The sequence below is a fragment of the Microtus oregoni genome, unplaced genomic scaffold (genome assembly GCF_018167655.1).
Source record: "Microtus oregoni isolate MIOR12 unplaced genomic scaffold, Mior012 000018F_ref0000195, whole genome shotgun sequence".
NCBI lineage: Eukaryota > Metazoa > Chordata > Mammalia > Rodentia > Cricetidae > Microtus > Microtus oregoni.
In genome coordinates this window covers 28,591,643-28,602,274 of record NW_024543077.1, presented here as the reverse complement: position 1 = coordinate 28,602,274, position 10,632 = coordinate 28,591,643, and the positions used below count along the sequence as shown (strand labels likewise).

The following is a 10,632-nucleotide window of genomic DNA, read 5'->3' as shown; positions in this document are numbered from 1 at the left end:
GAGCAAAGTGATTCATAGTCTCAGGAAGCTACTTCTTTTTTTTGTTTGTTTTTGTTTTTGGAGACAGGGTTTCTCTGTGGTTATGGAGCCTGTCCTGGAACTAGCTCTTGTAAACCAGGCTGGTATCGAACTCACAGAGATCTGCCTTCCTCTGCCTCCCAAGTGCTGGGATTAAAGGCATGCGCCACCACCGACTGGCAGGAAGCTACTTCTTTCAAAACCTTCTGCACCTGTGGTCCAAGCTTGTTAGTGTCCTTCACAAATAAGAAATCACACTTTTCAGCATCACCCCATGTGTTGCTCTTGGAAACAAGAAAGAATCAAAATTTAAGATCACGAATTTTTAGTTTATGGTTACAGTTTATCATTGTTGCAGGCATCTATGTTAGGCAGAGTCAGAAGCCCAGTGAGGAGACAGTGAGAGTTCATTGCATGGAGCTCTGAGGATTGAAGCCTGGCGTTGTTGGTTGTTTCTTTTACTCTTTTCTCTTTTGAGGGCCTGAACACAGTTATTAAATAAATCACACACACGGAGGCTTTTTTTTTTTTTTTATAAACATCTGACCATGGCTTGCTTTGGCTTCTTTCAAGGCAGGTTTTTTTTTTTTAAAGATTTATTTATTTATTATATATACTATATTCTGCACCAGATCTCATTACAGATGGTTGTGAGCCACCATGTGGTTGCTGGGAATTGAACTCAGGACCTTCAGAAGAACAGGCAGTGCTCCTAACCTCTGAGCCATCTCTCCAGCCTTCAAGGCAGGTTGTTTTTAACTCAATTGTTCTCTCTATCTTTTCACTCTGGCCTTCATCTTTCTCTATTCTGTATTCTCTTCTTTATTTCTACTCCATGGCTTCTGTGTAGCTAGGTGAATGTCTCTCGTTGTCCTCCCCTTTTCTTGCCTCTTCTCTTTTTCCTCCCAGAGTTGTCCTCCCATTTATTCTTTTTTGGCAGCCAGCCCTCCCTATGCTTTCTTGCCATTCTATTGGTCATTCAACTCTTTTTCATTTAAGATAGGCAAAATATCACAACTTCACAGAGCTAAACCAATGCAGTATAAAAGACTACAGCAGTTCTTTGCATCATTTAATCAAAAGTTCTACAGCATAAACAAGTATAACACAATTAAAAATGCTATTTTGCAACACACTGGGTTGCATTTTGAGCCCAAACATGTTAAGATACCTAAGTTATGACACTACTTCCATGGAGACCTAGCTGCTCATAGGGAGTGGAAGTTACCAAAGAGAGAAATGCATGAGAACTTGCAAGGACAGGGCCATTTAATTCATTTGAAACTGAAGCCATACATCTGACAAGAGAGCTACAGGATTTGATGTTTATCCTGCTCTGCTTCAGTCTTGGTTCAAACTTCCCTTACTGTGTCTTTATTTTTCTCTTTTGGGATGTTAATGGTATTTTGTGCCACTGTATGTTGGGAGTATGTAACTTGCTCTCAGAATGTAGAAGATGTTACAGTCTCTGAATTTATAAAATGTTACTGTCAACAGATTGTCTTCAGTGCCAGAGGAGTCTTTGTACTTTTAGATAGTAGCAGATGTGGATCATTGCATGAGAATCATTGCAGAGACTGAATACACTTTTTCATTGTTGACTATGAACCAATAGTGACCGGGGTCAGAGTGTACTTCACTGAATGAACAACCTCCCAGAGAAGATCATGTACTTGAACAAGTTTCTCTCCTTGGTGGCCTTTCTTTCAATTTCCTATGAACATTTAGTAGAAAAGGCCTTTCTAGATGAAATTCCTCAGTGTATGTGATGAGTAACAATATCCTTAACTAATTTTCTGACCTTTATATCTACTGTGTTGTGGTTGATATTAATCAGTCAGCTTCCCACTCATACTGAAATGCTTTTACCATCATTATAGGGCTGATCTGTAAAATCACATAAAATATAGAAGAAACAGTTGCTGTTCAGTGCTAAGGAATTTGGTAGCCTGCAGTTTTAGTTGTTTGGTTTGCTTGTCTGAGTAACCTTTGCTGTGTGGCTCCAAATTCCTGAAAGTAAAGGGAGGGGGGCTTCATTCATTGATATAGGTATGAATAATTTGCATTGGTATGGATTTTACAGTCAATTTTGTTATATGTATATGTATTTCTGATCTTGATTAAGGTATTGTGATTGTGTAGTTCATTAAAAAATGTAATGTATAATTAAGAAATGTAAGTTGTTGATAGATAATCATAAATAATAGTCAAGCTTGTAGTCATGTTAGTTAGATTTTCTAGATATATAGAGATATATTTCAGTTAGATAGACATTCTTCATATCTTTCAAAGACTGCAGAATATGGCATTTAATGTTTTAGTAACTTAGGACTTTTCATGACAATGAGACATATCTGCTCCTGGAGGCACCAATCTTCGAGAGGAAGATGGGCATCGAAGAGGATCCTTATGGAGTTTGATAGCCATTTGGGCAAGAAACTGCTCTTGCCTGGACTGTTGCATAAAATGGACACAGAGAACCCGCAGAGAGAGGACTGCTGAACTTGCCTAAAGGTGAGACGGTCTTTTGGGGTTCATGACTCATAAAAGAGTCTGCGAGACATTCTGCAGGACACAGCAGATAGTGACTTAACTGTCTTTGAAATTGCCTGCTTGATGAAAATGTCTGCTGGATACTATGGGCCTGAAGGCTGAAGATGGATGCCCCAACAGTACAAAAGAACTTTGGGTGACTGTACAGGCAGCGAGATATCTCTGTCATTTCTAGAGTTTTCTTATTTCTTGTTTACTTAGGTAGTATTATATCCTTCTGGAGTCTTTGATGGAGTTGAAGAATGGATAGGTAGTTATAATTTTCCATTGTTATGATAGAAGATAAAATAGATACAAATATTGTAACTGTGATTCTTGCTTAATAACTGTTTTGCTATATGTAATTTTACTATGTTAAAGTTAAAGCCTTTCTTTTTGCTTAAACAGAAAAAGGGGAAGTGATGTGGGGGTGTCATATATCAATCTTTTGATTTCATTGGTTAAGCAATAAAGAAACTGCTTGGATGGCCCTCATAGGTTAAAACATAGGTAGGCGGAGTAAATAGAACAGAAGGCTGGGAGAAAGAAGCTAAGTCAGGAGTTGCCATGATTCTCCCACTCCAGACAGATGCAGGTTAAGATCATTCCTGGTAAGCCAGCTCGTGGGCTACACAGGTTATAAGAAATGGGCTAGTCCAGGTGCGAGAGTTAGCTGAGAAAAGGCTAGATATAATGGGCCAAGTGGTGTTTAAAAGAATACAGTTTCCCTGTAATTATTTTGAGTAAAGCTAGCAGTGGGGGCGGCTGGGTGCCAGGGACGCAGCCCGCCACTCCAACTACAACAATTCATGGCTTTTTGTTTTGATGTTATTGGGTGATGACCCTGGAATGTAGGCTCTTTACATGTCAAGCATATGTTGCTGTGCTCAGCTTCATACATATCTTGAATTTTCAATTTGACAGAGGGTTTCATTCCGATCCCCAGGATGCCATGTATTCATGACATTAATACTGCCTGAGCATTCTGAGTCATTGAAATGCAGGTGCATGAATGTTTTCTTGCTTGTTATGCTTGCTTTTAATTTTTTTACTTAATATGACTATTTTATGTGTCTGCATGGATATGCACCATATGAATACCTGGTCATCAGAATGATCAAAGCATCTCAGAATCCCGAATTTGAAATAATAAATAGTTGCAATCCCCATATAAGTACTGGAGTTTGTGACCAGGAAGAGCTCAGTAGTACTCAACCATATTTCCAGACCTGTGCTAATTAGTTGTGTCCAATATTTATATTGCTAATGTTTTCATCTGTCCATTTGTAATTATTTTAAAAATGTAGCTCCTTTTCATAAAATGTTATTGGTATTACAGATTAAAATAGACACTTCTGATGTCTGGAATATGAATACAGAACTGGAGTGAATGCATAATTCTTTGTAGGAGCTTCAGTAAACATCTCTAAATTCTTTATATCTGATTTTTATTCACTGATTTTTGCAATGGAGACAGGGTCTTAATGTGTACTTCCACCTGTCCTGGACATGATTCCATAGACTTGGCTGGCATTCAACTCAGAGACAAATATACATACCTCTGCTTTCTGAGTCCTGTGCTTAAAGGCCATGAGTCAATATACCCAGTTTGTCCACTGTATTTTTCTTTTTTGTAATTAGTATTTTTCCATACAATTTTCTCATGTATACTATATCCTGTTGATCTGTTTCCTTAGCTCTCCCTAGTAATAGACAGTTCTTTTGTAAGGTGGTATCCCATTCAAAGTGTATAGAAATGACAGAGGTGACTCTCCTATTCAATTTCCTTCTAAAGTGACTGTCTCATGGAATAAGAGTGGGGAATTTTATGACTATACTGTCAAAGAAGTATACATTTACAATGTTGTCACCATCATACTTCCTATTAAACACATGAATGAAATATTTTAGAGGACAGTGACCTATGATGATGTGCATATCAACTTCACTAAGGAAGAGTGGGATTTGCTGGATCCTTCCCAGAAGAATCTCTACAAAGATGTGATGCTGGAGACCTACAGGAACCTCACTACTATAGGTAAAAATGAATTTCCTTCATGTTTCAAAATAAGGGGACAACTTTTTCTTGGTTAATCGTGTTCTTTTGTAAATTGATTTAGAAAGAATAAGAATAAGTTGAATAAAGCAGTCATAGTTCTAAGGTTCTCTTAAGATAACAGCTTAAATATTACACAATTGTCAATAATATACATTTTCTGGTATTATGTTTTAGGATGCATTTGGGATGACCATAATAGTGAAGAACATTGTCAATGTTCTAGAAGACATGAAAGGTAATTTTCATGTGCAAATCTGATAACAATGTGCCTCTGATAAAATTGTCATGTGTCCTGTAAGTTTTAAATAGGAGCAACAGTGTAAATAAGCACAACTTTAAGTGCACTGATGGTTATTAATTTTTCATGAATCCATATATCATATATGTGAATTGTATTTGAATGACATTTTCTTAAGAAAGGAGTCAAGAAAGCGATGCCTAAAACAGATATCACCTTTTGAAGCATAACAACATGAGAACTTTGTTGTAGATCTGCAAATACATTTCTAGTTTGCTACTCATAATACAAAAGGTATACACACTGAAGAGATAATAAGTATATCTGCAAAACTTCCTACTGAAACCAATAGCCCATAGTAAATCTTGTATTACTCATACACTTCTTGTGACCGTGCTAAGTTTAGTCAGAGGAACAGTTAGAGTCGAGTCAAGTTGTTGTGGAGAAACCTTGATATCTATACCACAAATCTGTGAGGAACAGCAAGTCAAACCCTGAGAATTCAATGTGGAAATCTTCTATTTGTTATTCTTCTTTACTAAGTATACCCTATGTTACTCTAGATACAAGCGTATGAACATAGGGATATAGTGAGTTGTAGCATACCTCTCTCTAAAAACAATTAGATGATAAGACATAGCCCCCATGCAGAGTATACTTGTTGAATTTTATTCCACTATGCAAGTAATCAGTTTTCCACCATCACTTTTAATACATGAACAAACGCACACTGCAAAAAATCCCTATGAGTTCTAGCACTGTGTAAATACTTCCTGGTGTCCTCGTTCACATAGCAAATGCATTATGATTCACAGTATAGGAGAATTCATGTATGTTAAAGCTCTGAGTTTATCCAGTTCTCTTCACATATGTATAAAATATCATATAGAAAAAAAGTTTCTGCGAAGGTGAAAAGGTAAGCCATAAAAGAAAGGAATTTATCATTGGAGATATCTTCAAAGTTGCAAAACAGTGCCTAATTAAAGACTAACACATGAGTTTAGACACAGTTTTTAAAACTTAGCATCTGATTCCTTTTTGCAATTGGAACATATTATAAAATTAATTCATACAAATGGTTAGGCACAACTAGTTGACTGTGGTAAAGCTTTTACATGTGCCAATTATCCTTGCAGGATTAAAAGAATTCAAACTGGAGAGAAACTTTCAGTATATCTTCAGTGTGGTAAACCCTTGACATATGACAGTCACCTTAAATGGAATGAAAGAACAAAGACTGGAGAGAAACCCTATGAATGTAATCAGTGTGGTAAGGTCTCTTCAGGTCACAGTAATCTACAAAAGCATAAAAGGACACGTACTAGAGAAAAACCCTATGGATGTTATCAGTGTGATAAGGCTTTTGAGTGTCACAGTGATCTTCAAAGGCATGAAAGAACACACACTGGAGAGAAACCTTATGAATGTAATCAGTGTGGAAAGGCCTTTGCACAGCAAAGTGGTCTTCAAAAGCATCAAAGAACACATACTGGAGAGAAACCCTATAAATGTAATGAGTGTGGGAAGGCCTTTGCAGCTCACAGTAATCTTCAAAGTCATAAAAGGACACATACTGGGGAGAAACCCTATAAATGTAATGAGTGTGGGAAGGCCTTTGCAGTCCACCGTACTCTTCAATTGCATCAAAGAACACATACTGGAGAGAAACCCTATGAATGTAATCAGTGTGGGAAGGCCTTTGCACAGCACAGTGGTCTTCAAAGTCATAAAAGAACACATACTGGAGAGAAGCCTTATGGATGTAATCAGTGTGGAAAGGCCTTTGCAGAGCTGAGTGGTCTACAAAATCATAAAAGAACACATACCGGAGAGAAGCCCTATGAATGTAATGAGTGTGGTAAGGCCTTTGCAGTGCACCGTACTCTTCAATTGCATCAAAGAAGACACACTGGAGAGAAGCCCTATGAATGTAATCAGTGTGGGAAGGCCTTTGCACAGCACAGTGGTCTTCAAAGTCATAAAAAAACACATATTGGAGAGAAACCTTATGAATATAATCAATGTGGTAAGGCCTTTGCAGAGTGCTTTGCAATTGCATAAAAGATCACACTGGAAAGAAACCCTATGAATGTAATCAGTGTGGTAAGGTCTTTGCAGCTCACAGTAATCTTAAGAGGCTTACAAGATCTCACTCTAGGTAGAAACCCTATGAATGTAATCAGAGTGATAAGACCTTTCCTGGCCATTGTATTCATCAAGTGCATAAAACATACTGGAGAGAAACCCTATTATCATAATCAGTGTGGTAAGGCCTTTGCACATCACTGTCATTTTCAAAGGCATAAAATAACACACAGTAGAGAGAAACCCTTTGATTTTATTCAGTGTGCTAAGACCTTTGCAGATCACAGTAATATTTACAGGCATACAAAAACACATGCTGGTGAGAAACAGTACGAATGAAATCAGTGTGATAAAGCCTTTTCATGTCTTATTCATCTTCAAATGTACAAAAGTACATATTCAGGAAAGAAACTGTGAGTATAATTTGTGTGGTAAATCCTTTGTTACAATAATCTCCAACTACATGAAATAAACCCTTCTGGAGAGAAACTATGAATTTAATGAGTGTAGTTTTCAAAATCATGAGAAAAATCATATTGTAGTGAAACTCTTAAATTAATTCAGTGTGCTAAAGTTTTCTACTTTATACTGGAGTAAAACTTTTTGGTAATCAGTCTGATAATGCTTTTTCATATTACAGTAGTCTTTGGGTACCTGAAGAAGAAATTGAGGGTTTATTCTAAATTATTTTTTTAAATTTATTTATTTATTATGTATACAATATTCTGTCTGTGTGTATGGCCAGAAGAGGGCACCAGACCCCATTACAGATGGCTGTGAGCCACCATGTGGTTGCTGCGAATTGAACTCAGGACCTTTGGAAGAGCAGGCAATGCTCTTAACCACTGAGCCATCTCTCCAGCCCTCTAAATTATTTTTTAAGACATTAAGCCAATACACTTAAAGTCAGTTAATCAACATTTATTCTGTAGAGAAAAATTGATAGTGTCAATGATCTGTTCAAGCATTATGATACCTCCTTATTTTTTTTGCACCAGCAAACTGATGGCCAAAACTTAATTTATGAATATATGAAGTCTTATGGGTAGGAGAAAGGTCCTTTCAAAGAAACATACCCTGGTCCTGAAATGAAATCCAAAGGAAACACTTTGCCGGGCGGTGGTGGCGCACGCCTTTAATCCCAGCACTCGGGAGGCAGAGGCAGGCAGATCTCTGTGAGTTCCAGACCAGCCTGGTCTACAGAGCTAGTTCCAGTACAGGCTTCAAAGCCACAGAGAAACCCTGTCTCGGAAAAAAAAAAAAGAAAAAGAAAGAAACAACATCACCCCCAAAACAGAGCCAAATGTTAAAAAGTGCCAGTGTAGGAAATATACTTTGAATCTTAAACCAGAGTCAAAGAAACACACTCTACTCTTGTCCAACTGAACACAAAACCAATCCCAGAGCTCAAAATCTAGTGCTGGAAATATTTTAAAGTCTATTTATATCAGTTTGGAGTCTGAAATAGGCACAAACTCATAAAGAAGAAATCCCTATTCATGAAAACAGTTTGTTAATGAATTTAGATTTCACAGTTGTCTTTAGATTCAAGAATAATTGTTTCTCTTCATAGCCTTAAAGTAAGCAAATTATGTACCATGTTTACTCCAGACTGGTGGAGGAGATCATGGCAGTGTGGTTTCTATTTTGAAACATGAGATAGTCACTAAAGTGTGCTCTGTTTGTGGCAAATCCATTTAGTGAAGTTTATTTTGTAGTCCTTATATTCCTTCTGTGACTTTTGTTCAGCTTCTGTTGTGCCTGTACCTAGTGATATGTATTTTTCTGCTGTAACGTATATAATGGAGCCCCCATCATATAATTGTCCCATTGGTTATTGAAATGTCAGACCATGTTTGATCATACTTTTCAAGTAAGGGTGGTGGTTAGTTGCTCCTAGTTGAGTCTCATCTTTTCAAAAATTTCCTTGAGATTTGTTGTTTGTTATTTGTCTTAGCTTGGATGTCAGCAATGATTTAGGTATGCATTTGAACTCATGATGCTTATGTGTTTTCCTCTTGAGTACAACAAATCCAAGGGTAGGTGATGAACTCCCAATGTGTGCTGTTTCTTCAAGAGATTTAACAATGTTAATGTTAAAAAGACTGATAAAAGAAATTATAAGAAACATTAAATATCTCATGTATGTATTCAAAGAAATATTTTCATTTATCTGATATAGATGTAGTAAAGTATGATAGTCAGCCATCAACTGTGTATCTAATACCAAAGTTTGATGTTCTATAGGGATTTAGGTTAGTTTTATTGTCTTGCACAAAACAGTCTTTTTCCACTGATCCATCTCACTGGTGCTCAACTTCAACTTGAAGAAATATTACAACAGTAAAATTTGTTCATTTTGATGACTAGACATTTATAACAGTTTCTCAGAACCAAAATTATATGCCAGAGAATTGTCTCATTTAGACAAATAAATAAATAGGGAATAGAGATTGAGGAAGACCTTTCATATCAACATTTGGCCTTCAGACACAAATGCTACACAGCACTTGGTGGGCCAGTCTTGAGATTACACAAAATTGTGTCAAAAACTAAACCAAAACCACACAGTGACAACAACAACAAAACAGAAGTTGTGAAGGGCTAAGAAGACAGGTAAGCTAGTCTTGTGAGCTTAAGGATCTCAATTTGAGCCCCAAAATTCATTTTGAGAAGAAAAAGAAAAAAAGGTATGGTCACAAGCAATGGGACTGGGACATGTAGACAAATGGGTACCTTGTCTTGTTAGTTAGCTAGACTAGTGTTTTTGAAAAGTTACAGAGCAATCAGAGACTCTATCTCAAAAGAAAGAAAATAAAACTTGGAGAACTGACACCAGAGGTTGGCTTCTATCTTACACACACACACAACCATGAACTGCCAGGTTCTCTGGCAGGAAGAGCAGTAGCAGAGCCAGGCCTGCCCAGTTCTCCCTGGGACTGAGCAGAATGGTGAGTATCAGATGTTCCAGCCCTTCCCCCCTGGCCTCCAGGGAGAAACACACCCACTGGTTAGGATCAAGGGACAAGATGGATAAGCTTTTGTGCCCCATGATTTTTTTTTTAATTTTTGTTAATTTTTTTTTTCAATTTTTATTTTTAAGTTTGCGTCTGATTTCCCTAGAATCTGGTTTCTGGAATAAGTTATGCTTCTGGTTTATGAGACTTTGGGGGTCTGTCCCCATATTTGCATGACCCCCCTGGACCCAACATTTTGGTGGTTTGTATGAGGATGTTCAAACCTCTTTCTAAGGGGACATCCCAGTTTCCGGTTTTTGGCGAACTTTATTATTCTGTTTTTGCTCATTGGTAAGTTTCTGGGTCTGGTGACTGGTGTCTGGACAGTCTGGATGCTCAATTAGATATAGTGGACATGCTTTTTTAGAAAAAACATTTATTTATTAATTATGTATACAATATTCTGTCTATGTGTATGCCTGCAGGCCAGAAGAGGGCACCAGACCCCATTACAGATGGTTGTGAGCCACCGTGTGGTTGCTGGGAATTGAACTCAGGACTTTTGGAAGAGCAGGCAATGCTCTTAACCTCTGAGCCATCTCTCCAGCCCCTGTGGACATGCTTTTAACCTCAGAGCTGAAGGAAAATGTGGGATGGTTTCATTTCTCCTCTGGTTAGAACTGGAACGGGATGACATGGCCCAACATGCAGCATTCCCTCTTCTGAGTCTGCTGGCTTCTTGT

General features: G+C 37.5%; 1 protein-coding gene across 1 annotated transcript; it reads left to right on the top strand.

Moving 5' to 3' along the window:
* Positions 1 to 4,537: 4,537 nt before the first annotated feature.
* Positions 4,538 to 9,755, top strand: LOC121459084 (zinc finger protein 120-like). The gene is made up of 3 exons (XM_041668593.1): positions 4,538 to 4,588; positions 4,784 to 4,844; positions 5,984 to 9,755. Exons 1-3 carry the CDS (start codon positions 4,555 to 4,557, stop codon positions 6,906 to 6,908), a joined length of 1,020 nt encoding a protein of 339 aa, XP_041524527.1. The 5' UTR covers positions 4,538 to 4,554; the 3' UTR covers positions 6,909 to 9,755.
* Positions 9,756 to 10,632: the final 877 nt, after the last annotated feature.